The sequence below is a fragment of the Myotis nattereri genome, assembly GCF_964212035.1.
Source record: "Myotis nattereri genome assembly, chromosome: 6".
Taxonomy (NCBI): domain Eukaryota; kingdom Metazoa; phylum Chordata; class Mammalia; order Chiroptera; family Vespertilionidae; genus Myotis; species Myotis nattereri.
The window spans coordinates 83,873,558-83,898,269 of NC_138081.1; the positions used below are offsets into that span (position 1 = coordinate 83,873,558).

General features: G+C 43.7%; 1 protein-coding gene across 4 annotated transcripts in view; it reads right to left on the reverse strand.

Annotated features, from left to right (window-relative positions):
- Positions 1-242: 242 nt before the first annotated feature.
- Positions 243-24,712, reverse strand: part of TPD52L1 (TPD52 like 1) — a 64,654-nt gene continuing 40,184 nt past the window's right edge. The window contains exons 2-8 of one of the 4 annotated variants that reach the window (XM_081094296.1): positions 24,542-24,657; positions 20,869-21,017; positions 11,300-11,401; positions 9,606-9,620; positions 8,325-8,363; positions 5,300-5,360; positions 243-863 (exon numbers count right to left, since the gene is read on the reverse strand). In XM_081094296.1, coding sequence (XP_080950422.1) covers positions 738-863; positions 5,300-5,360; positions 8,325-8,363; positions 9,606-9,620; positions 11,300-11,401; positions 20,869-21,017; positions 24,542-24,657 — 608 coding nt within the window. In that variant the 3' untranslated portion in view covers positions 243-737. Of the gene's footprint in view, positions 864-5,299; positions 5,361-8,324; positions 8,364-9,605; positions 9,621-11,294; positions 11,402-20,868; positions 21,018-24,541; positions 24,658-24,712 lie in introns of all 4 variants that reach the window. The other 3 variants (XR_013996161.1, XM_081094297.1, XM_081094298.1) reach the window with 3 other exon arrangements.

Genomic DNA, 24,712 nt, shown 5'->3' on the forward strand with positions numbered 1-24,712 from the left:
TTGCAGATACCCTTCCATATTTAGCAGTTTACCTGAGTTAGCTACTACTCTATGTAGATGAGAGAGACTTTTAGAATTGAAGTTTTAGCATCCTACAGTAGCTGATTATAATTGCTTACCTATCTCTTTCCATGTTCACCCGATAGCAGAAGTTGATTTAAACTAGCGTCTGCAGAATTATTGCTATCACCTTTTAAGGTCACTGATATCCCTGAAGACTTAAAGAAATTCAGAACTCAAAGTCATCATTAAAATCCATTATTTTAATTGCTTAAATAAACGTGTAATTAAAGTAGGTGAGGCGGACCACAAGCAGTTTGGTGAAATTTTCAGCGTCATCCTATTGATGGGGACAGAGGCAGCGCCCCCCAGTGGACAGACTGAACTGAAGGGGGGTGCTCACTCAGCCTTCAGAGACATGCGTATGGTGATGGCGTCCAAGCAAAAATCAAAGCAAACAATAGCTTATGTTTGAAAAATATGTCTGAATTACACAAAGAGAAGGGTCATGACCAATTTTGTACCTGCTCAAATCAGGACATTTGAAAAGATGGCCACCTGTGACTACTTAAGGATGCGGTCGAATGGTCCATTATCAACACAAATACAAATACAAATGGAAATCACTTTATGAAACTTTGTGGAGAGGCCATTTGAAGGTCAAGGCCTGGGTTCTGCAGTGGGATTTTGGTCTTCATATCCGTGTGGGTGGGGGTGATGCGCTTGGGCTGGCAGCCCTAGCACTGCAGTTCCTCCTCCGCCCGCCGGGGGGCGCCCGCCGAGCTCTGCGCGCTGGCGTGGGCGGTGGAGCTGAGCACCTCTTCAAAGCTGCCTCCGCCAGGGTTCGTCCCGCCTACTTTCGTCTGAAAGGGGCAGAGAAGCAAACATGCAGTTAGTTCATTTTTTTCTGAAATGTTTTTATAACATCGACTACTCTCAAGTTCGGAATTACTTTTTTTTCCCCTTGAGACAGTCTGTAAAGGATGTAGAGAAGTCAGCTTCCTTTGGCAGAGGGCTAGGATGTCATGCATGCCTGGGTTCCCGGACTGGAATAGAAACTTAAATTTTGTACAATGGTAGCAACTCTCTCTCTTCGACATTCTCAATCCCTCCAGGAGCATAACCAGATCTGTGGATTCGAATTATCTCCTCACTCACCCAGAGAAACGATTTAATTCATAAAAAAACAGGCTTTAGATATAGTCCCCCAATTTTACAAATGTATGGACATTTTTAAGTGACTTAGACTTAGGATTTCCACTTGCGATTTAACTAGGCAATCTGCACTTCTGACAAATGTCTCTTGAAAAGGCAGAGTGGCTCCACGGAACATGATTGTTGGTCTCTGCTTCGAGAGTTGTAGATGAATGAAGTTTTAAGCCCTGGCCACTTCACATCTTTCTAGGCAGTTGCCTTTACAGGAGGAAAAGCCCTTTAAATGGCCCTTTAAACACTCCTTTTTTGTGTACTTGTTATTAAGCATAGACTCAGGAAGAAATCAATTTATAACTAAATAATACAATTAAGTATTTTGAAAAATTCCCTAATAAAAAGCTCTTCGAAAGTATATTGTTTAGTCAGCCAGAATGCTTAATGAAAGTCTTAATAATAGTTACATCAGCCTTTCTTTAACCATTAACAATATGGATAATCACTCCGAGGAAAAGCAAGGTATAGACAAGGTTGCTATTCTCAAACTGCTGTCACGCCTCACTGTCACCAAGGTGATCCCTCACAAGAACATACACCACTCTGGGGAAGCAGTGTATCCGCCTACGGCAGTGATAACATGCAAACTCATTTTTTTGGTTGATTTTTCTTTGTTACATGGCATTTAAATATATGAAATAAATATCAAAAATATAAATCTTTGTTTTACTATGGTTGCAAATATCAAAAAATTTCTGTATGTGACACGGCACCAGAGTTAAGTTAGGGTTTTTCAAAATGCTGACACGCTGAGCTCAAAAGGTTCGCCATCACTGGCCTACGGCCTGGCCTGCCCCTTTAAAACCTTAACCAGGGTTCAAAAGCAGTCCAGTCATTACAAGCAAACACACATTTTCTCCAATTGTCACTAAGTGCCTCTCTACCTCTTTAATTACAAAGTTGAATTTTTCCATCAGGTGGGGATCGGAAATCCATTGGGGAAAGTGACAGATAAATACAGGGTATTCCAAAACATGTGTATACACTTTACCACCCGATGGCTCAGTTTTGAAAATGCAATGTATTTAATAAACACTGCCTTTATAATTATTCAAAGTGTGTGTATACATTTTTGGGGGACACCCTATATCTTAGGCTTGGGAATCACAAATACTCCAATAAGCCGTTGTAGAAAGTAGCCAAAGGTGATGCATAAGTGAACGAGCACGGCTGTGCTTCAGAAAGGCTGTATGAAACTGCAGTGTGAATTTCCTGTCATTTCATTTTCACAAGTCACAAATATGATTTTTCCTTGTTGTTTTTATTTTTCAGCCATTAAAGAGGTGTAAAAACCATTCTTAGCTTACAGGCCATTCAAAACAGGTGACCAGCTAGACTTGGCCCGCAAGCCTCAGGTGACAGACCTCTGCACAGAGCATTCGATTTCTCCTCTCCTCTTAGCACTGGGAAGGAGGGGGTCGCTTTCCATGATGTGACTTTTTTTTCACTATGCTTATTTCTTTTCTGGGAGAAGCAAGATTAATCCACTGTGATTTCCTCTATTAATAGTCCCCGCTCTCCTCTTTATTTTATTCGCATTCCTCTCTTGCAATACATGTTACACACAGTATTGAATCAGATCAATACAAATTACTCGTTTTCTGCTGGGCTTCATTTCATTCTTTCTCTCCTACTTCTTGATTTTCTCACATCAAAACAGAAGAAAAAAGAAGGAGGGGACCACTTTGAAATAAAGCTATTTGGCCAAAAGGCGTGAAATAAAGGAGTTTCCTAACTATGTGGGCTTAATGACTGCCCACTGCAATATTTTAGGCAAGGACTGGCTTAAGCAAAGATGTGAACAATAAACCACTCCATATCACTTCCCCTCGTAATGGTTTTCCAAACAAGAATTTGTCACTTTGTCCCCAAAATTATACTTGTTCTTTGTAAAAAAGTTTTTTTGAATTAATGAATTGTGCTTCCTAACCTCTCATTAAAAAATACCTGGTTGAAAGGACACAAAGAAACAATAAGTGTCCTGCCTTTTTGTTTAAAAATCAAGCTTAAAGCAGTATGTGAGCATGGCAATGCAGCATATACTAGTAGACCTGCCAGGAATTTCACTCGTCCTGCTGATTCCCCAGTCATTCCCTCAGCAGGCAACAGCCCCAGGATCCACAATTGAAGAACATGACAGAAATGTTGTAAAAGATTTAGGACACAAAAGTAAACTATACGGAAAATAAGCTATATAAAAAAGGGCCAAACATCTATTATTTAGTCTGAAGAAAAAAAGAAATGAGAAATTTGCAATTATGAGGGAGTGGGAGGTTTGACACAAAGCATGATTATTGGCTATTCTCCATCGCCTGGGTGGGCAGAAACAGAGGGACTACGCATTGACCGTGACACAGGGAGCGAGTGGGCTATGAGTCTTGTTAAACCCGTGGACAATCATGCCAACACAGAATTCACTTTCAGGAGGTCTTGACACGGGCTAGTTTCCAGCTGGCTGAGTTAGTTTTGTGCGTGTTTGAAGGAGGAGACAGGCTCTCTACCTTCCATCTCAGTGAGGTAAGAAAGTGAGAAGCCGAGAGTGTGAGAAACACTTAAATCATAAAATCATACGTGAGCTATGAGCTTACCAGAGTTTCCTAAAAGCAAATGAAAATTGGTTGCTCTTTATTCTTCTTTTGCTTCTTCATAGCTCCTTCTTCTAAAGAAAACCTAAAAAGCATAACTTCTCCTAAGTCAGAACGTGTCTAACAAGCAACAGAATCCATCCTCTTTGGCGTGCCTTAGGCTGAGAACCAAATGTTGAGAAATTGACTCCTAGGGGTTTTTGAGCCTTTTGTTTTAAGACAGGATATGGGAGCAAGAGAAATGTCCGAGAACACTCATGTCCCTCCTTACCAAACGTTTTCCCTGCCAATGGGGGCAGTTTAATGGCTCCTACTGGTCACTCAAGTGATGATGCTGACAAGCAGAGGGATGAAACTGCACAACTAGAAACTGCTGGTAAATGAAACCAGTGAAGGCATGATAGATGCTGAGTAATTATTTCATTCTTGGGCCTTAAACACCTAATCACAGGCCTAATAAAGTAGAAGATTTCTATGTTAAAGACCATCCCCCTAAGAGGAAAGACCTTCTAAATCAAAATCAGTAAGAGCACCCAGGGCCTCTAGTGAGGAACAGATGCCCTCACAGACTCTTCTCAGGCAGTATGGTGACAGGGGATTCAGAAGCAGCTGGAATCAGCATGTGCAAATATCTGCTTTAGATCCAGTTAAAGATCATCTGTATTTTTAATTTTCTCAGTAATAAGGAAATGCAGAAATGGATTCTCTACAAAACAGTGATAATGATACCAAGATATAGGTAAGTCATTGTTTAGGTGATATCTTTAAAAACATAATCTTAGCAGTTTCAGTGATTTTTCCTGCTTTAAACGTTCTATACATTTTAAGATTAGACTGAATTTAATTTCGCTCTTTTTTCCTCTGTAAAATAACTTATCTCTGCTGAAACAAAAAAACTCAATAAAATATTTTAGCTCCTACTATGTATGCCACAGGCATATTTTTAGTTTATACCCAGGGATCCAATGCACTGTTACAAAATAATGCATCTTGTGGCTCCACTTTATTTTCTCTGTATGATAACCAAACTGTGCTGCGCTTAATATGTGAACTGGATAAATAAGTTCAGTGAGTGGCAGTATAACACAGGGAGCCAAGTTTGTGTTTGCTAGTCCATGTCCATCCCAGAGGAGCCTTGAACTGTTATTGAACTTATACTCTAAATTCAGAATTCACAGATCCTTTGGTCCATCCACATCCTCTCTCACTTACCTACTTTTTGAGGAATAGCATTAAGAGGTCTAACCAGCTAACCAGTGCAGAGATGAATACGTACCCCAATTCACTTCCATGAACAGTTCATTTCTAGTGGCATATTTGTCAGGATACAGTGACACTACTCAAGCCTGGTTCCATTTACGGATTTATATGTGAAGCCTGACTGTGCAAGGCTACCTTCTCGACTGCACCGCACGTTGGCAGCGCCACCCTTGGAACTAACAACAGCAATGACTATGCTGTCCTGATTCAATGGCCCGATGACACAAAATTCACTTCATCTGTACCTTAAGACTTGTGACAGTTGTCTCAACCCTCTCCTCAAATGATTTGAAAGTAGGAGAATTCCTAAAATAACAAAAAAAAGAGAGGTCAGCTCCAAAGACCTGCCTGTGTTAGTAACTCAGCTGTCTGATTTCTGCTCTTAGAAACATCACTTCTGCAACAGAGCTAGCTGTCGGTGTGGCACCTACCCCGACCACATTTTAATAACATGAATTTCACTTCTGCCAGGTTAGATTCAGAAACCATATTTGACATGGAATTTTTCCAAGTGGAATAGTGAGACACTCAACTGTAGAATAGTACAGCATTTGGCAACAGTACAAACGTAATAATTCCATCATGCACCGTGAGTCATTATCAATGAGTCAAAGGAGTGATAGCTTAATTTTTCATTTACTAATTGCTTCTATCACAACACTCTTTCTCCCAACATTTTTTTATTTTGTAAGAATGCAGAATCTGTCTAAAGAATGTCATGTTTGCATTTTCTCACTTGGAATTTTAAAGTTATTCATTTCAGTGTATGTGAGACAAGACAGAAATAGCTCAAGGAAAAGGAGGTTTATAAGTTTTTCTTTTCAGTGCCTTCAAAAGTAATCATTTGGTCAACTTTCATAAAGAAGTGTTTCTGAAAGTCAATGCTTTGATTATTGTAAGTTGAAATATTACTTATTACTTGTCTAATGCTTTGTCAAAATGGTGTTATTATTATGTGGCATTTTCCCTTCCGAAGAGGATATAACTAATTGTTCTCTTAGCAGAGCGAAACTTCACAGTCCACTGACATTTTATTTGTGACTCATCATCGTGTTAAATAATCTATACCATTTGTAACTATAAGTGTTAAATACTTCATTTGGTGCCTTTTGGTTTCCTATACTGGCTTTGGTCACATGACATGATTTAATGACAACATTACCATAGAAATTGATATCACCAAGTCCAACTAAAGAAATAAAAACTGAACTAAAAAAGTGTCTTAAATCTTGTGTCCATATCAGCTTCAGCAACAAGGACAGCCATCATTTTCACACCAAATAATTCCATTTGATAAGCCAATTATGATTCTCTCTTGAGTGCAGAGGAAAGAAAATAAGAGGAATGGCCTGGAGAAACTCCGGAAGGGAGAATGGCTATAAAATAGGGGCTTCATTGCATGGTGTGGAATGAAGCATCGCTCTAATACTATCAAGAGGAAAGTAATATAGAGGACATGGTTTTGAGTGAATCTGGCTTTGTTAGGGATTGCCGCCCAAGACTTGGCTGCTCCAGATGATCAAAAACCTATGTCTTTGCGTTCTGGCTGCATGAATTCACAATGGCGAGATCAGAAGGCCCACACATGGCTCCGCACCTTGTATTTGATTCAAACATGAGTCAAGTTCCTATGAGTGATCCTCCATAATACCTCTGTTTCAGGAGGAAGAATTAGTGAAATTACACTTGAATGACTCAAAAGTAGACACTTAAGCTGGCACCTGACTTCCATGGCAAGTTCTATCTGGCCAGACTGCTCACGTGACTGCTGTCCCCCGTCAGTTACATTAGGCCACACTGGGCAGACAGTTTGCCTAATGGTTTATGGGTATATGTTAGAAGACTAACGTTTTTCTTTTCAAGTTAATTTCAGGCAATTTTATGAGGATTGAATTTGACCCATAAGCCACTAGATGAATTCCTGGTTCATAGAGCAAAATCATGTTAATTTCTTACAAGCTCTAGACTTAAAATTTGACGTAAAGGAGCTCAGAGCCCCTCAGGTTACACTACTCCGTCTGGCTGTTCTTACGCTGTGGGGAGCAAGTCATTCAAATAGGAACAAAGCAATCCTGAATCTATGCTCTCTCCCACCAAATTAGGGAAATCGGGTGCTGTGATTAAATTCCCAAAGTAACCAAACAACCCCAGTGTAGAAGAGACATCGTCGGACATAATGAAACAGGCATTTCTCAAATTAAATTACAGTAGAATACATACTGGAGAACGGGAGAAACTGTTTATTCAGACTTAATCATATTATATAAAATATAAACTTTTAGCAGTGCAAATGACCCCGGAAAGAACTTGGCTTTGGTGCACTGAAAATGTTAGGAGTAACTGAACCCGCTCTCTAATGTATCCACACCACAACATATGATACGAAGCAGGTTGGAGAAGCAGAGTTTTAACTAAAGTGGGGTAGGGTCCCAGGGCCTTGATTCTGCTCCCCCTCCCCATCACCATGGCAACTCAAGGCAAACACCATGGGAAAAGCAGTACATCTGGTTCTAGTTTCTTACTTATAAACATGAGGAAACATATCACTGAGGTGAGTTTCCAAGGCTGCAAAATTCATTCCTGGCAGCCTTCGCCCAAAACCTGTATCCTCCGATTCCCAGTCTAACATCAACTCCTCTACACGCTATGACTATGAGCTTGATTTTATCTGACTGCATCACAAACTCAAGCACACTGGAAGCGGAGGCCATCTTTCTTGGTTTTCATCTTGACAGTAATTTTAATGATATTTTTTATTGTTCAACAGATACCTCACCTTAATTTATACCTTAAAAAGCCTAATGATATCCTTTCTAAAACTGCTCCCTCTCATTTAAACTTTCCCTTTCATTTAAACTTTCTTCCAGCCTTGCATTTAATTCTGGGGAAATATATTTCTACCTTTGCAAGTGTGCTCAGAATGTTCTAGGCCTTACATAGGTCACTTTGTTTATATCTTGCAACAACTATATAAAGTAGCTTTTAATGAAGATTGAGGTAAATTCAATAACTTGTCCCAAGTCTCACATATCAGGAGATTTAAGCTGGGGTGTCTGGTCAAAAGCCCAAGCTCATTGCATCTACACTACTTTTACAGGATTGTCAAAGTACCACAGGTTCTCCGGAGGACCACCGGAAAAGAGAACTAAGCAGTCCATGGCACTTCCCTTCATATACAGGAGAGAAAAAACCCACCAGGTAAATACCAGTAAAGTGACAGTTCATACAAATTCTGCATTAACATTACGTAAAATAATTTACACACATTACCTCATTGCAGGCATACTTATGGAATGGCGAATGGAGTAGCTTCAGGGCAAAAGCAGATTAAAGGGAAGAAAAGAAAGAAAAGAGAAGATAGCACAACATAAGCACATGAGAAACTCCCTCCGCACCGTTCTAAAACAGCAATCTCAACTCTCTGAAGTGTTTGCTGCCCAACCCACCAAGATGATATTTGTTTTCATTGGGTAGCATGGGCCACAGTCAATTCCAAGGGGACAAGGGAAGAATAGGCGGTCCATGGTTGCATATTCTTTTACTTCTGGTAGGTGCCCCATAGGCCAGGAAGTCTGATGTGAATGTCTGGTTCCTTCCAGGTCAACCCAGTAGCCCATGAGCATTCTGTCAAGGGCCTGCTCCTTCTCCACCCCCTTCTCCTGGTCAAGAAGATGGGAAATAGAGCCGAGCCGGCAACAGCTAATTGTTCCATTACAGTGAAACTCTCCAGAGGAATATAGGTAGTTAACACGAGACAGTCCATTTTCCACCCGTTCCAACACCATCCCTGCTTTCTCCCCTCCCAAGAAGCTAACTGGGAAGGGATCAAACTCATCACCCTTTCCCAACAATATCCACTGAGGCCATTGTATGGGTGGCACTTGACTAGAATGGAAACGAACGGACAAAGAAATTAATTAAAGAATTACTAAAATAAATTCATCTGCATTATCAATCTATTAATCTCCTTAAATAGAAACAGTTTTCTCAGAAAAACAAATTCCAATAAAAAGCATATAATGAGATTCCAGCTTAAAAAAAAAAACTTAATTTAGGGCACAGGGTCTATGTGCTTCTCCAATAACTTTTTCCCTCTTCAACATCAGAAGGTACGGAAAGTTGAAGATGAACCATCCTATTAACAACAGTCACAAGATGTTCAGAAAACATGGCAGTCTAGAGAAAGTAATTTTCTGTTTCTTGACCTTACTTTCTCTAAGTTTTATAAAAATACACAACTCTCAATATCCATGTTCCTTTTTTCCTTCTCTCAGAAGGAACTCTGCCAATCTAAGGAGAAATGATGCAGAAAAGAGATTCCTAAGAGATTGGGCAGCAGGTAAAGCTGGTGTAAATGACTCAGAAAGGAGATAAATATGTGCTTACATAAATTCAAATGCCTTAGATGCCCTAACCCCACCCCCAGTCTGTAACTCCCTGGTCAGAACACTCTCAGGAAGAGAGACTTCGTTTTTGGCGGAGGCCCACGCACACAGTGAAGAAAGACAGCTCTGCGGAGGAAGGGGCTGAGGGCCCCCAGGCAGCGCTTACCCGATGGAGTGGGACCTGCAGCCAGGGCAGCATGGAGAGAAGAGCAGGAGCAGCATTAGCACATCAGGAGAAAAAGATACACCACACTGGCCCTTGTCCCCTCTGCTAAGAGCCCCAAAGCAAACAGTAATTCCATTCATTACAGTTTTTGAGTCTACTGACTTCTAACTATGATTCTCATGGAAACATAATGATGGTGAAACTCTCTAATGAAATCATGTGCCTCCTCCAAAGATTTCATCTGCACCAGATCACATGCAGTTTGAACAAATTCCTGAGAAGTATCAGGAAGATGCCAATATCATAAAAAGTATTCCATCAGCTTGCATTTCTTCAGAATACTTTCACAAATGTGACTTTATTTTAACTTCACAGGAAACATTTTAATTTGGTAGTGTTTTTTTTAAAATATGTTTTTATTGATTTCAGAGAGGAAGGAAGAGGGACAAAGAGATAGGAACATCAATGATGAGAGAGAATCATTGATCGGCTACCTCCTGCAGGCCCCCTGGGGATCAAGCCACAACCCAGGCTTGTGCCCTGACTGGGAACCTAAGCCCTGACCTCCTGGTTCATTTATTATTAGTACTCAGATTAATGTACATTTCTCACTTAACTCCAGCCTCATGAATACCAAGTTATTAAGATGAAGCATTAATATTGGGCACAATCTAGCAATATCTGAAGTAAAAAAATAACTTAAACACAAAGATATAAATATTTCCCTCTAGGTATCAAAGTTGCAGGGTAATAAAAAATTAATAGTTTAAGAATCCAGTGAAATAATTCACACAGATCTTTTTAAAAGAAGAAATTTAAATGTACTTTTAAAGTTTTTAAAGAATGAATTTGATTTCTAGAGAAAAAGGAAATTGGTTTATAAATTTAAAAAATCACATAAGCATATCAGCTAAATTCCAAATAAACTATGACAGGTATTTAAACAAGCAAAAAAGCATGAGAGAACAATTCTATATAACTCCTTAGCACATAATATAAAAAACAATGGTCAATACTGCAATGTTTTTCTGGTGACTATAGTGAGGACATTTGGTTCTCAGTTCAAAATTTTAATGATCACCTAATTTTATATAATAGTGAAATACTGAAAAATAACCAAAATGTGCAAGGAAATGCACTGGAAGATAATAAAGTTATTAAAAATGTAATAGACATTTATTGACATGTTCACAATATTGCTAAAGTGAAGAAAGAAAACTACCAGAAATATACACCATATAGTAACTTTTTGGAATAAAATAATACATATGTTATGTATTTAGCATAGAAAAATGGATGTATATAAAACTATAACTAGAATGGTTTATCAGAGCATATTCCACTGAATACATATTTTATTTTAATTTATTGGTTAAATTACAGTAATGAAAATTCATGTGTGCTGTGTTCTTATGAAATCCCTTATACCAGCGATTAAAGACATCCTCTATCTTCTATTTTTACCAGGTTGGGTCCTAGTGGAAAGGGCATCATTGGGACAGTCTTGCCACTAAACTGACCTCCAGTCAGAATATGTCCTAATATAATAATTTATCTCAGTCACCAATCACTATCTGCCACATGTTAATCCAATTAAAAAAGACTATCTTAGGAAGACTAGCCAATAGATAACGCTCCTCCTCTCTCTAGCAGCCAAGGGCTGAGCACATTCCTGGGGTTCTCTCCCACGGTACCTCATGTCTCCAAACTTCTTGCTGATGGCTGTCCCAACATTGCTGAAAGCAGCAGTTGCCTTCTGCCCTGCGTGACTCAGGGTTTCATGTGTCTTCTTGTAGCTGGAAGTAAACAGAACAACAGTTTGTATACCATGATCACCCATAAAACATTCATCGTCTGTCTCTCTCCTCAGTGACTGTTTCTAGTCATTGTTTTGAAATGATGGGTTGGCTGCCATTTATCAAAGGGATAGTCAAACAATTAAATTTGAATTCAGGAAAAAGATCCAGACACAAGTATAGATCTGAATGTGCAGATCTTTAATCTCAAGGAGTGGGACTGTTCCAAGAGCAGAGAGTCATTCTTAAAGAAGTGTATTAACTTTACGAAGAGATACTTGTCAATGAAAGCCCTAGACATTGAAGGTGACACAGAAGTGTAAAAATGTACATTTCAAAGAGAGCTTTAAGCTTTTACTGTTACTGTGGGTGAAATTAACCATAAAAAAGCAAATACATAACTAGTGTTTAACTTACTTTGCTAATACTTCTACTGACAATAAGAAAGGCACATGAGTTAATATAACACAGTGACTTTTTCAAAAACAGTTTTAGGAATGTAGTACTGTAATGACCTATGTCTACTCATCACCTAGGCCTCCTGGCTAGACTGACTCCTTGAGGGCAAGGAAGCCACTCATCTGTGTGTCCCCGGCGTCTGGCAGAGGGTGACAGGAGAAACTCATTGAGCACCAGATGGACGAATGGATGCTCAGAGAGGATGCTCCTTTGTGGCTCTGAACGGGGAGTGTTGGCAGGAAGCATGGAGAGGAGGTGGTGGGTCCCAGAGAGAGATGCACAGACTTGACAGGTGATAAGTGACAGATAGAACCAGGTGAAAACATTGGCCTGGGGTTTTGAGCACAGTGACAGGAAGAACCGTGCCATATCCACAGTTCTGAGAAATTTCTAACAGTTCCTTAATAAGATGGGAAGCGAAAGAGACCTAACCTGAGAGAATCAAAAGAAATCAAGGAAAAGTTTTGTACTTCACTTCACAACATGCCAACCCATTATGCCGTACACTTTAAACTTACACAGTGCTGTAGGTCAATTATATCTCATTGAAACTGAGAACAAAACAAGAATGTTTGTATAGATTAAAAAAGAAACCCAAATTCTTATAATGTACATACCACCTTCTTCCGGTATATATGCTCCTCCCAGGTAAGTTCCCCCAAAGTTGCCTGCTGGGTCTAGAGCACTTACATTACCTGGCACCTCTGAGAAGACTTTATTTTATATCAAATCAGGTGTGTGTGAATGTCCCTTATCCCTCTATCCACCCCTTCCATCTCCTGCGCCATGTCCTATCATACTTTAAGGAAATGCTTTAAAACATGCGCCTTGGCCTTCCTCGGGACTGAAATCACTTTATTAATATGGCATTCTACTACTGTCTTTTTGTTAGCAGCTTGGAATGAGTTTACCATATGTTATTTATTTACACAATGCCTGTTTTTCAGGAAGTGTCTAAATCATATTATCTAGATCATAAAACCAAACAAACAAATTCATGTACTAAACAGACATTTCCTAGCGAATATGGACAGACCAAGGAAAATAAGGGTCAAAGAAGAACCTGGTGAGTAGGAGGGAATTTGTGTGTCTGGCGAGAGCTGTGTGAGGATAATGGGAACTTTTGTTGATTTCTTTTGATTCCCTCAGGTTAGGTCTCTTTTGTTTCCCACTTTAGTCAATAACTGTTAGGAATTTCCTGTCACAGTGCTCAAAACCCCAGGCCAAACTTATTTATTAAGATTCAGTATCTCCTCCAGTGACCTCCCCACAGCTAGATCCCAAGCCACACACATCCCCTGTGCCTCCCTGAAGCCTAAAGACAACATAGAAGAGCAGCAGAGATCATTTTTAAAAAAGGAGGGGGGAATATTTTGTGTCTGCTCTTAGATTCTCTCAAACCAGGACATGTAAAAAACTATGGCACAAACAGCAACAATAAACCCGGGACACAGGGGATCTCTTGACCTGCTATTGTATGGTTATCTTTCTAGAAAGGAGCTAATTTCAGTCTGCTGTGTAATTATTCCTACTCATCCAGTTCTGTTCCAATTTGAATCCTACCACAGACTAAAATATGCCAAGATCTTTCATTACCATCCCACAGATTTTCTTTTCATTATAAATCAAACTAAATAGGTCATGATTGCCTAATCAGTATGCAAAGTATTGCCTCTGGTAGTCACCAGCGATTCTCTGACAGCTAACATTCCTTTTAGTGCTTTAAAATCTAATTCTACCCAACTAACCCCATCCCAGTTCCCTCACATCAAAATGTTCATTGTGTGAGCTATAGAGCTTGTCCTGGAATGGGTATCATGGACACTAACAACAGGGATTTAATTAATGAATAGAGAAAATCAATTTTGCTATCTGCCCCCTCCCCCACCCTAACATGTGAGTAAGACTTTTTCCCTTCCCTCAGCAGCCAAGAAAAAATGGTGGGAGGAAGATGCTTTACCAAAATTATGTTGTTGACAGGCTTCCTTCTTAAGAGAGAGATTGATTCTTTCCTACAAAGCTAAGTTCACATCATCCCTAAAGGTTAGTGAGTCCACACTCATCTGTATCTATGAAATGATCTCTGAGGCAATCTCCTCTAGTCCTATAGCTTTCAAGACATCAGAAGGCAGACGACTCCCGAATGTCCTGCACTTTTCCCCACTTTGTGCTCTTGGTATATAAACTCGTTTGTCTACTGTGCATTTCAGACTTGATATGGCCAAAACGATTCTTGAGTCTCCCCACAAAATCTGTCTCAGTCTTTCCTAGAACAGTGCATGTGCCTGCAAAGTGTCAGACACCGTCCTACATCCTACACAGATATTAACTCACTGAATCCTCACTTCCTATAAAATAGGTACTAATATGACCTCAATCTGCAGATGCAGGAAGGCCTAGATTTCAACCCAACCCACTGGAGTCCATAGCTCATGGCTTAGCTGCAATGCCACACTCCCATTGCAGTAAACAGTACCCATACTCACCCAGTAGTCTATATCCAAGACCAAGAGTTACATTGGATCCTTCTATTCTCCTCATCCCCTGCCTCCCAACCACTAGGAAATTCCATTGGCCTGATCTCCAAGTCCTGTCCGCTGCCTGTCCTCAACTCTCCCTCACCACCACCCCCACCTGGACTACGGCAACAGTCTCATAAAGGACTTTCCGGTTTCCACACCTGCCTCCCACAATCTATATCACACAAAGCAACTGCAGTGATCCTTCCGAAAGATGAATGAGAACAGGTCACTTCCTGCTTCAAACTCTCCAACAGGATCCTGAGCCCTGGGAAGAAAATGCCCACAGTTCCTCATGAAACAGAGGCTCTGGCCCCCTCTCCTCTCACTACACTCCAGACACAGCACTTGCTTTGGGCTCCTGCAACCTACAAAGCTAGTTCTGGCCTCAGGGTCTTTGCAGAAGCTTTTGCCTTTGTGTGGAAGCTCTTCCTCAGATCATCGCAAGATCTTCCTCATCATTCAGGTCTCAGCTCAAAGCAGCTTCTAGGACAGGATTTCCCTGACTGAGACCCCATCCCAGCAGCTTCTCCCCGGCCCCCTTCTTCTCCTGTAGAGCATCACCCTATGACAGTTAGCACTTCCTGATATTTCCTTATATGTTATTACTTGTTATTGCATTTTATTACTTGTTCTTGCTCTTTTGCCTTTCGACACACAAAGAGAGTAGGAACTCTGTCCATCTTTGAAGCCTGTACCCCGTGGGCTTAGATTAGCCTTTGGGTAATAATGCCTCAGAGTAGACACTCATTAAAGTTGCTGGATCAACAAACTGTCATGACCCCTTTAATGGCTTTTCTATTGAATAAAGAATAACTCTATTTCCCGTCTGGGGTTGCTCAGTGGTTGAGCGACGACCTATGAACCAGGAGGTCACGGTTCGATTCCCAGTCAGGGCACATGGCTGGGTTTCGGGCTTGATCCCAGTAGGGGGCGTGCAGGAGGCAGCCGATCAATGATTCTCTCTCATCATTGATGTTTCTATCTCTCTCCCTCTTCCTTCCTCTCTGAAATCAATAAAAACGTATTATTTTTTTGTTAAAAAAATAACTCTATTAACAGATGCCACAGGCCACTTCTACCTGCCATCTCCACAACAGTGAGTACCTGGAGCCTCCTCTCCAGGGGCCTTAACCAGGGAGCCTCCCCCAGGAGGCACCTCCTGCCCCTGTGGCTGGAGAATTCCCACTCATCCTTCTGCTGAAACATCTCTTCCTCAGGAACCCTTCACTGGGCCCAGCAAGACTCAGTCTGCTTTCCAACCCGACAGCACCAGTATTTCACACTTATCCTTTAACTGGTGATTTGTAACTACTTATCCTATCTCATAAAAGAGAAACATGGTAATTGGTGTATGACCACTACCTTTCCCATTGGCTAATCAGGGCAATATGCAAATTAACTGCCAGCCAAGATGGCCACCGGCAGCCAAGCAGCTTAAAGCGAACATGAGGCTTGCTTGCTTCAGTGACGGAGGACTCCAATGTTCCCCGCCTGCAGCTGCCGGCCTTTGAGCTGCAACTCTAAGCAACTATGTTACAAATATAGAAGCTAAACAAAACCCCAGAAACCTGCTTTAGTCGCCCGGCTTCAGCCAGCAGGATCGCAACATTGTTTCAAATACCGAAGGTAAACAAAGGCCAGAAACCTGCTTTCAGCAGCGGAGGCCTAAGAGCTGGAGCCTCAGAGCTAAAGCTGGCCCAGAATAAAAAAAAAGAAAAAAAGAAAAAAAGGAACAGTTGGGAGCTTCAGTCACCCGCCAGCCTGAAAACTGCCCTCAGCCCCTCACCCAGACTGGCCAGGCACCCCAGTGGGGACCCCCACCCTGATCCAGGACACCCTTCAGGGCAAACCAGCCGGCCCCCACCCATGCACCGGGCCTCTATCCTATATAGTAAAAGGGTAATATGCCTCCCAGCACCGGGATCAGCGGAGCCGAGAGGCCTCCTGGCACTGGGATCAGTGTGACAGGGGGCAGCGCCCAAACCCCCTGATCGCCCTGCAGCTCTGTGTGTGACAGGGGGCGGGGCCACAACCTCCCTATCTGCCCTGCTCTGTTCGGGACAGGGGAAGGCGCCCTAACCCCCCGATCAGCCCTGCTCTGTGCCTGATAGGGGGGAGCTCCCCAACCCCCTGATCGCCCTGCGGCTCTATGTGTGACAGGGTGCGGCGCCCCAACGCCACCCTCCCCCCGCCACGGGCCCTGCTCAGTGTGTGACGGGGTAGAGCCATAACCTCCCCATCGGCCCTGCCCTGAGTGTGACAGGGTGCGGCGCCCCAACCCCCTGATCTGCCCTGCTCTGTGTGTGACAGGGGGCGGTGCCAAAACTCGCCTATCTGCCCTACTCTGTGAGTGACAGGGGGCAGCTCCCCAACCCCCTGATTGGCCCTGCTCTATGGGTGACAGGGGGTGGCGCCAAAACCTCCCCATCGACCCTGCCTTGAGTGTGACAGGGGGTGGTGCCCCAACCCCCCAATCGGCCCTACCCTGAGCGTGACTGAGGGTGGCATTGCAACCTCCCGATCCGCCCTGCTCTGTGCATGACAGGGGGCGGCGCCCCAACTCCCCAATCGGCCCTGCTCTGAGCCCAACCAGGGGCTGCACCTAGGGATTGGGCCTGCCCTCTGCCACCCGGGAGCAGGTCCAAGCCAGCAGGTCGTTATCTCCCGAGGGGTCCCAGACTGTGAGAGGGCACAGGCCGGGTTGAGGGACCCCCCCTCCCCCCCCCTGCCCCCGAGTACACAAATTTTTGTGCACCAGGCTTCTAGTAATATAAATAAAAACAAAAACTAAACTCTGTTTTCCTGACTAGCCTATACACTCTATACCCAGAGAATAAATTTATTCTATTCATTCTACAAAAACGTGATACTAAGTAGGATGCCTGACTATAAAACCAATGTGTTCTTCGAACATGGGGAAAATACAAACTACATGCTCTCCCCTGTGTGAAAAGGCTAAAAGCCTTCCTGGAACTTGCCTGCTCCAATCCCATGTCGCAGCAGGAGTATGAGTCTCTCCTCTCACTGCCCCACCTCCCACTCTGCCTCCATCACACCTAGAGCAAACTCAGGGCACCCTCTGCCCATCTCCCTGCTCCCCACTCCCTTCAGCAACAAAGGGCCTGGCCCTCCCTTGGGCTAGCATATCCCTGCAGTGTGGTTAGAAAGGCCAAACACAGCATCTAGCCTGGTTCTTACACCCAGAAGGGAGTTCAGGTCAGTGTGGCATGAAGCCTCCAGACCTGGATTAAATACAGAGGTGACCAGACCCTAGGATTGGAGATTGTTTCACCTCACACTGTCAAGGCCATTAATGGGTCTAGGCTACCAAGGTGCAAAGACATAGGCCAAAATGCTGACACATGGGCTCATTAATTTAGTGCCTAAAATCCAGCTATGCTTTTCAGGAGATTGTTCACATGGTGTTGCGTTATGTATTTGAAATGTATAAACACTGATGTGAGGTGTCTTATCCTATCTAATAAAAGAGAAACATGGTAATTAGCGTACATCCGCTACCCTTCCCATTGGCTAATCAGGGCGATATGCAAATTAACTGCCAGCCAAGATGGTGGCCAGCAGCCAGGCAGCTTGAAACTAACATGAGGCTTGCTTGCTTCAGTGACGGAGGAAACCAACGTTCCCCGCCTGCCTTGGCGGCCTCTGAGCTTGCAGTTTGAAACATAGTTACAAATATAGAAGCTAAACAAAATCCCAGAAACCTGTTTTCAGCCCGCCGGGATCTCAGAGCTGGAGTTGATACAGTGTTTCGATTATAGAACCCAAACAAACCAGATACCTGCTTTCAGCAGCAGAGGCCTCAGAGCTGGAGCCAGAGCTAAAGCTGGCCCAGAATAAAAAAAAAGAAAAAAAGGAGCAGTTGGGAGCTTCAGTCACCCGCCAGCCTGAAAACAGCCCTCAGCCCCTCACCCAGACTGGCCAGGCACCCCAGTGGGGACCCCGACGCTGAAGGGTGTGTGACCAGCTGCAAACAGCCATCATCCCCTCACCCAGGCTGGCCAGGAACCCCAGTGGGGACCCCCACCCTGATCCAGGACACCCTTCAGGGCAAACCAGCTGGCCCCCAACCATGCCCCAGGCCTCTATTCTATATAGTAAAAGGGTAATATGCCTCCCAGCACCAGGATCAGCGGAGCCGCGAGGCCTCCTGGCACTGGGATCAGAGTGACGGAGGCAGCGCCCAAGCCCCCTGATCACCCTGCGGCTCTGTGTGTGACAGGGGGCGGGGCCACAACCTCCCTATCTGCCCTGCTCTGTTCGTGACAGGGGAAGGCGCCCCAACCCCCTGATCGGGCCTGCTCTGTGTGTGACAGGCTGTGGCGCCCCAACCCCGCCCCCCCCACGGGCCCTGCTCTGTGTGTGACGGGGTAGAGCCATAACCTCCCCATCGGCCCTGCCCTGAGTGTGAGAGTGGCGGCGCCCCAACCCCCTAATCGGCCCTGCTCTGTGGGTGATAGAGGGTGGCGCCCCAACCCCCTGATCCGCCCTGCTCTATTTATGACAGGGTATGGAGCCCCAACCCCCCTGATGGGCCCTGCTCTGTGGGTGACAGGGTACGGAGCCCCAACCCCCCAATGGGCCCTGCTCTGTGCATGACAGGGGGCAGCGCCCCAACCCCCTGATTGGCACTGCTCTGTGGGTGACAGGGGGTGGCGCCAAAACCTCCCCATCGACGCTGCCTTGAGTGTGACAGGGGGCGGAGCCCCAACCCCTCCATCGGCTCTACCCTGAGTGTGACTGAGGGTGGCATCACAACCTCCCGATCCGCCCTGCTCTGTGCATGGCTGGGGGCGGTGCCCCAACTCCCCAATCGGCCCTGCTCTGAGCCCAACCAGGGGCTGCACCTAGGGATTGGGCCTGCCCTCTGCCACCTGGGAGCAGGCCTAAGCCAGCAGGTCGTTATCTCCTGAGGGGTCCCAGACTGCGAGATGGCACAGGCCGGGCTGAGGGCCCCCCCCCCCTCCCCGCTGAGTGCACAAGTTTTTGTGCACCGGGCCTCTAGTCTTCTATAATTGTCATCAGATTGGGGAATGCTGGTTAGCCTCTGCAGATAAACAGCTGGGCTCCCTGGCTCCATCCTGCCCTACTGTGTGCCCTGACCCTGTTTGGAGAGCCCTTGGGGTACACAAGCACAGAAGCCTATGGGGTCGCTAGGCTGTTATAGGGGGAGAGAGTGGGTCTTCTTTCACCTAAAAACTAAAGGAAACACAGCGGGTAAACAGCATACTCCTTTAACCCAACTCCTCCAACAAAGGGCAACGTCATACAGGAACAAAAGGTCTTAGACCTTAGCTTTCAGGAGTCAGCAGGCAAAGATGGCCCCCAACGAAACTGAAATAATGGCCATCCATCCCAGGTACCTCTTCCTACTACCAGGCCTCTGCATGTCCATTTACAATTTTATGAGAACAAATAAAAAATACATATTCAACAAATGCTTAAAAATCCTATATAATAAAAGTGTAATATGCAAATTGACCCTAATGGCAGAATGCCCGATCGCTTAACGCGCACTGCCCACCAGGAAGCAGATGCTCAATGCAGAAGCTGCCCCCTGGTGGTCAGTTCGATTCCACAGGGGGAATGCCGCTCAGCCAGAAGACGACTCATGGCTGGCCAGCACAGCGGCGGTGGCAGGAGCCTCTCCCGCCTCCGCGGCAGCACTAAGGATGTCCGACGCCGGCTTAGGCCTGCTCCCCCAGGGAGCAGGCCTAAGCCGGCAGGTGGACATCCCCTAAGGTGTCCTGGACTGTGAGAGGGCAAAGACCGGGCTGAGGGACCCTCTCCCAAGTCACTCTAGTACAGTGGTTCTCAACCTGTGGGTCGGATCCCTTTGGGGATTGAATGACCCTTTCACAAGGGTTGCCTAAGACCATCGGAAAACACATATTGAATATATAATTACATATTGTTTTTGTGACTAATCACTATGCTTTAATTATGTTCAATTTGTAACAATGAAAATAAATCCTGCATATCAGATATTTACATTACGATTCATAACAGGAGCAAAATTACAGTTATGAAGTAGCAACAAAAATAATTTTATGGTTGGGGGTCACCACAACATGAGGAACTGTATTAAAGGGTCGCAGCATTAGGAAGGTTGAGAACCACTGCTCTAGTATATAATAAAAAGAAACAAAAGCCATGTCATATTATTGAATACTGAGCACTGGGCCCCTAGTATATAATAAAAAGAAACATTTTTTAAAAATATGCAATACCGTAAAGGGATCTGAGTAAAAATACAATTTTAATGAATAAAATTTAATTTCATAAAGCTACTTTATGGAGAATGCTCCACACGCAACATTTTAAAAATAGTTGTTGAGGTTTTCCCCCTACTTTTAGAGAAAATATTCTTTTTCTAGCCACAGTACCAAGTCAGCCTTGTAGAAAAACATAGAAAAGTGGCAAGATGGCAGACTAAGTAATTTGTTAGTATTCCATGAATGTACTTACGCAGTGGTGGTCTGCATGTCATGCCAGCTTTTGCTGAAGTTCTGTTTTAATTCATTCATCAGGTTCATGCCGAGTTTTTGCTTTATCTCAACCAGATGCCTTTCTTTCGCTGATAATACTTGTCGTAATGTTGTAATTTCGTCTTCCAGCTACAAGTAGGAGGGAAGCAGTGGGGAAAGATGTCAGACCAAGCTGAAACGTACACCTGCCCCAGGTGTAGGTGTGTGTGTGTGTGTGTGTGTGTGTGTGTGTGTGTGTATTTTCTGCCTTTGGATTCAAACTGTGATGTTAGCTCTTCCTGGGCCTCGAGCCTGCTAGCCTTCAGGCTGGAGGCACACCCTGTAACCCTAGGTCTTCAGCTTGCTGACTATAGATCTTGGGGCCTGTTGGCATCCACAGTCACATCAGCTAATTCCCTATAATAAATCTCTTTCCGTATATAGAAACACACACATATATATAATTGGTTCTGTTTCTCTGGAGAACCCTGACTAATACAGAAGAATGTTTGCAGTAAGACATTATTGGTTATGAACACTTTAGTTGGTCACTAGCTTAGTCCAGAAAGAATAAAGGTTTGGGAGGAAGGAACTGAATCTGTATGTCTAAGAGATGGGAGCTTAAGGGCACTGTGTGTACTTCCTGGGGGACCACACACCCAAGGAAGAGGGGAAACCAAGAGTGGATTGAGGGAGCCTGAAAATAGGTTCTGCCTGCTGGATAATGCTGTCTGGTATTTTTTCTAGTCCTATGAATAACCATTTTTCTTGAGTCATTTTATCGAGGGGACATTGGCACTTTCTAATTGTTATATAACACAAATTTCTAGCACTAATGCCATCATTTCATCCTTTTCAAAAGCCACGTCACATTATGGAATACTGAGCATAAAATGCAGCTTAGTGAAATGAAAGTGGGAGTGGATGTTCGTAGCACAGAAATATTGAGCAAGTTTAGTTAAAAAGGGGGACAGAGGGAAAGAAACACCAAATAGATGTGCAGAGACCTCGGAGATGTCAGGAGCAACTGGTAATAAGATGAATGAGATCAAATCTCTGACACAAAATATTTTAATATATTGATAAGCTTATTAAAATGCATAATCTACTGCCGGTATTTACAAATATAAATATTCATTGAAGCTATAAAATAAAGTTAAAAGCCTTATTGTGGGAAGAGCTCAGAAGATTTATCTCAGCGCAGTGGCAGATGCAATGGCGTGAGCACACTCCGCCTATACAAGCTTCCTCGGCACACCGGGAAGTGGCAGCGCCCGCCTGAGCAAACCCCCTAGAGCCCCTACATAGTACCCTATCTTCCCTACCATTGGCTGCCCTAAGGATGGTGTAAACTTCTGATTGGTCTGGAATGTTATATATGTTGCTGCACTTAAACAATAAAGTCAGATCTGCGTCTTGAATCGGTCTCCGGAGTCGGGCATGCTTCGTTAGGACTCCGTCGGCCTCACCCCCGCGAGACCCCCTGCCTCACCTTACTACACACCTGCTACACACAAAGCACACACCAGATCAGAGGTGATATTGGCCTCACACTAAGAAGCTTTTATTTATTTATTTTTAGATTCTTTTTTTCCTTTTTATTGAATTTATTGGAGTGACACTGGTTAACAGAATTGTACAGAATTCAGGGGCACAATTCCACAGCACACCTGTACACTGTATTGTGTGTTCACCACCCCAAGTCAAGTCTCCATCCATCACCATCTATTCCCCTATACCCTCCTCCACCTCCTCCCACTGAAGGAACTTTGAAAAACACACGTATCACATGGCTACAGTCATAAAATAAAGGCCAAACTGTGTTAACAACAGATTCCTCTTTTAGAATGCAGACTTGATCTAAGATGTAGCCTTTTGGACAATACTGGCTTATTTTACGTCTCCCAGCACAAGGGCAGGTCTTCCTAATGCCAGCACTTGGTAAGCACACAACAATAAGGCAGGATGCAATAGCCCCTCATCTCTGAGAAATGCAGAAATAAGAGAGAGCAAGCACGGAGGCTAATGCATTCTGGGGGATGAAAACATGCAACTTGGTAACTTGAACACAGTGACGGGAGTCTGGTGTTATTTTCAGAATTCAGGCTCAGAAAGTGTTAGGAGTGAGATGCACTGGAAGCTTATTAATGTGGCCGAATAAAACAGGGATTTCTGAAAACACCGCGGTTTATTTATATTCACGGGGTCTCCATTTAGAACCCAGGCTTTTCTTGATTATAAAAGTAACACATACTCAGCGTTGAGCATGTAGAAAATATAGAATGTGCAAAAAATGCATTGATAGAATCCCAGAACCCAGAAAAATCAAGTCATTTTCTAAAAGCTGGTCTATCACAGAGGTTGCATCTGCACTTAAACCTGGACTGTTATATGAAGGAGTTAAATTTTAGCATAGAATCAGTTAACTTACACTGGCCTACAGAACATAAACTTTGGACACCACCACTGACATGAACAGGTCGTGAACAGAATTCCAGGCCATAAGGAAACGTGGAGCTGCTGCACGCGCAGTGAAGGCTGACTTTGGTCCGCGCACTCCGGAATGTGTGGCCGGGTTGAAGTCAACTGAGTGGTTCTGGATCAGTGGCCACAGACAAACCCAGCCAAAGAAGCAGGCTCTGCGCTTATAAAAATAACTTCTGCTGTGCCAGAGGAATAAGCTGATTTTATGAAGTTATTTTAAGGTGTGTCTTGGGAAAGCACCTGAAAAATCTTCAATATGATTATGAACTGTCACGAACACACACTCTCAGGACCTCAGAGCTTGAGGAGTCTGCAGTGGACCAAGGGGGCTGAGGGTACGGTGGAGCTCGGAGCTGTCCCCAGCCTGCAGATGAGTCCAGAGCCAGGGGTGAAAGCCTTCCTTTCCGATGGACCAGGAGCTTCCTGCCCTCGGAGCCAGGGATTCAGAATGGAGAGGGGATGCTGGCTTCACCCCTCTCGCCCTGTTGCTTATTGTACTCGGGAAGCCCCCTGTGTCCAGCCCTTTCCTTCTGTAATGTAACCAACCGCTCCTTAGCCAAGTGTTCAAGGGTTAGTAGGTGATGCAAACAAAATACTTGAACAGAGAGTTGCATTCACAATGAGCCAGGCATCCTCCTCGCCTCTAAGTCCAAATGCCCCAACAACTACCTGAGATCTAATGGAGCCTGCATCCAGCACAGCTTTCCTCTCTATCCCCAGAGCTTTATTCTTCTGCAAAAGAGCACAACTCAATAAATCCAGCTGCTCTATGACTAACTTTTTTGTGACAAAACTAAATTATTTCAAAGTGTTTGTTGAGCTACACTGTTGACCTAAAACAAGAACTGCTCTTCAAAAGCAGCTTGTACTTGCAGGGTCTTGAAGGAATTCCACCAGGTTTGTAAGTGGTTTATCATCCCCACGGTATTGTGATACTAAAAGAGTAGGAGCTGCTAATTATCATTGTTGCTTAAGCAGCATAGCCATTCAATTTTGTGCTGTAAGCAACGAATAATGGACAATTAGCATTACAAAATACCCCCCCCCCAAAATAAATCATCTTGCAATACATCATTTATCAAATTTTACTGAATGTAATATAACAATTGTAATATGGGACTTATATAAAAGTAATAGTAACTCTCAAGATCCAGAGATAGTCATTGGAATAATAAGATTCCTGAACATACCTGAACTAATTCTGCCTTTAACTCTTCTCTCTCCTCGTCGGAGAGCATGCTAGAGAAGTCAGCACTGGCTACTGCGTCTTCATCTCTTCCTCGCAGGGGTTCAGTCTCCAACAGACCTTTAGGCAAGATTGATAGAACATAACGCAATGTTTAAAATGAATGAACAAATAA